The sequence below is a fragment of the Olea europaea genome, unplaced genomic scaffold (genome assembly GCF_002742605.1).
Source record: "Olea europaea var. sylvestris unplaced genomic scaffold, O_europaea_v1 scaffold963, whole genome shotgun sequence".
NCBI classification, from domain to species: Eukaryota; Viridiplantae; Streptophyta; class Magnoliopsida; order Lamiales; family Oleaceae; genus Olea; species Olea europaea.
The window spans coordinates 131,842-134,450 of NW_019268131.1; the positions used below are offsets into that span (position 1 = coordinate 131,842).

Consider the following 2,609-nt stretch of genomic DNA (forward strand, 5'->3'; position numbering starts at 1 on the left):
TTTTTTTTTTTTTTTTTTTTTTTTTTTTTTTTTTTGTAAATACCTCATTATGTTTAATCACACACAAAGAACTACCCATTTGATGTTTTTTAGTTTTTTCAAAACTCAGAAGTCCGTTTCAATTTAAAAAAAAAAAAAAGGTCAATGAAAAACAGCAACATTTGGTAGAATTAAAGGTAGAAGAAAAGTCTGTAGTCCTTTTGCCAGTAAAATTGAGATGCTCACTTGAAACAACAAACTCCAAATGTGTAAATGAAGCCATTCCAAGCTTATATTCTAAAGAGCATGACTGCTCAAAATACTTATCAGATGCATTCACTCAGTTAATGCGATTTTTGGCCTCTTACTACCACTTGCTCTTCCATACATTTATCGTATCATTCTATAAACAAATTTGAAAAGCAATAAACAGGAGGGAAAAACAGATCTCTGGATCAAATCAACTAGAGTCTACAAACACCATTGCTGGAAAGAAGAAAAGACCAAGTTGTTATATATGGGTGTGATTCTGCTGTGCAAGCGTCTGTGTGCCGAGAAACAAATTTGTGTGCATCATTCAGGAAACAATCATCTCAAATAGAGCATGCATTTTAAAAATTTAGCAAATGAACGTTAATCGCACACAAGCAGCAGAAGGATAAGGGCACGTGAAGAAGAAGCAGCATTTAAGTTATTGCAGCTTGGATGGACAACTTTTTTCTTAAAGCACATTAGTTATTTATTCATAAAAGCAAAGCTAGATTTATACAACCTGCATCAATTCAAGTCTCGAAGGAAAGCCTAAGAAAACTTACAATCTCACGTTGTAATATAAGTACGGAATGCAGAGAAGGGACATAACCCAGTGCCCTGTCAAGAGGAAAAGGAAGCACAAAACTCCTTGCGTAATGAACTCGGGTAAAACAGTTTTGTTTATCCGGGATGAGGAGTCATAAGGATTGATGTAATCAAATTCTAGATCTGCCAAGCACACAAGCTGCATGACACATCAACATTGTTAGTTTGAAGCTCCAAACCTAATTTAGCTGACATTAAACAACTAATAACAATCTTATTCTTTGACCATGTAACTTCCACTTTGGGAAGTCCGTTAACACAACATATTGTAGTACATAGCAAACTTTTAATCATAAATAGGTGAAACATTCCATATCACGTTACAGTTGTACTAGATTAAATTCCTCTCCTCTCCTCTACCTTCCAAAAACTAGGCAACATTAGGAAGCAATAAAACATATGAGACCAAGTTAAAGCTTATCTAAAACTTCTCAGTGTGAGAAGGAATTTTGAATTTTACGCTCGACTTCTAACTCGTTGAAGTCAATGTGACAAAAAATTCATCCTTTACATGCAAAGACTCCAGAAGAAGGTCACAAAATTAATGGCATCCACAGTGAATATGTCAAAAATGAAGCCGCTAGTCCTAGCACACTTATGTTTAGGATTTAAATCAAGAATAATTAAAACCGGTATGGTTTTTTATCCCATAATAATTCAAATTCCACATAAATCCATCATTAGGGAAGAGTTTTTAATATCCATACTATACATGAAAAGCTCAACTAACTTTCATACGACACCAGTTCATGAAAAATTTCGACTGCATGAACATAGAATAGTAGCATGAGATTACACTTACAGCCTCGAAATTGTATATTCAGAAAGTCATTTCAAACAATACAATTCCAATTCCGATAGTTACAACTCCACACAGCCACCTTCCTGGTTAACTTAATATTTGGATTCTTAGAGATTTTAATGAAACGATCCCAATTCAAGATCCACTCTCCAACTCTTGAATCCAAATAAACCATTCTAGAGTCACCTATTACACAAATTAAATTTTTTTATTATTATTTTTATAATCCACTTTGTTGAGCAATCCATAATGGTGAAAGTAAAACCATACTTTATTTGATTCACGATAACCAGATTTTCTTTCAAGCAACACAACAAGAAAGTTTTGATCTTCCACCTCACTACAATTATCATATTCAATTAGAGTTATGCTATCTAGCACTAGTCATGTTTATAGGTGTCATAATGCCAATCAAACAGACCATATATCCTTACATTTATGTGAATCTATCATTTAATGTTTAACACTACTTGTGCTAGATAACATTATTCATTCAATTGTGTAAAAGCAATAAAAGCTAATACAAAAATAGCAACTAATAAGGATTTTCTCTACGAGATTTATCTCCTAGTTAGCATTGCTCTAATTTTAACACAATAAAACATAAACATAGCAAGAATTATAATATCAACTGAACTAATTAACATTATGTGTTCGATTATATATAAGTTAAGGTTTTGAAAGGAACAGACCTGGAAAACTAGCATGACGAGAATACCAATGAGAATGAAGAAAAAGAGCAGCCATGCCCAAATCTCTCCCATCCCTTTTCCTAAATTAGGATTACAGTAAGATTGGAAATAGAAGTCTCTGACTGCAGTTTATTGGGGTGAGGAAGATCGGTGCGCCGGTGAACGGACTTGAAACCCTAGAGGTAAGGGAGGACTAAGGTCTTCCCCACTCGGACTCCTACCCCAGTGCGAGCGAGCTTGATTTGTTGCAATACTTCGAAAAACCTTGACAATTAGGT

The 2,609-nt window shown here is 34.2% G+C and overlaps 1 protein-coding gene across 1 annotated transcript in view; it reads right to left on the minus strand.

Moving 5' to 3' along the window:
• The window catches only part of LOC111392700 (protein cornichon homolog 4-like), a 34,638-nt gene extending 32,044 nt beyond the window's left edge, over window positions 1-2,594 (minus strand). Inside the window, exons 1-2 of the mRNA XM_023018097.1 lie at window positions 2,332-2,594; window positions 795-976 (exon numbers count right to left, since the gene is read on the minus strand). Of these exons, the coding sequence (XP_022873865.1) occupies window positions 795-976; window positions 2,332-2,403 (254 nt within the window). The 5' untranslated portion in view covers window positions 2,404-2,594. The remainder of the gene's footprint in view (window positions 1-794; window positions 977-2,331) is intronic.
• Between the last annotated feature and the right edge of the window lie 15 nt (window positions 2,595-2,609).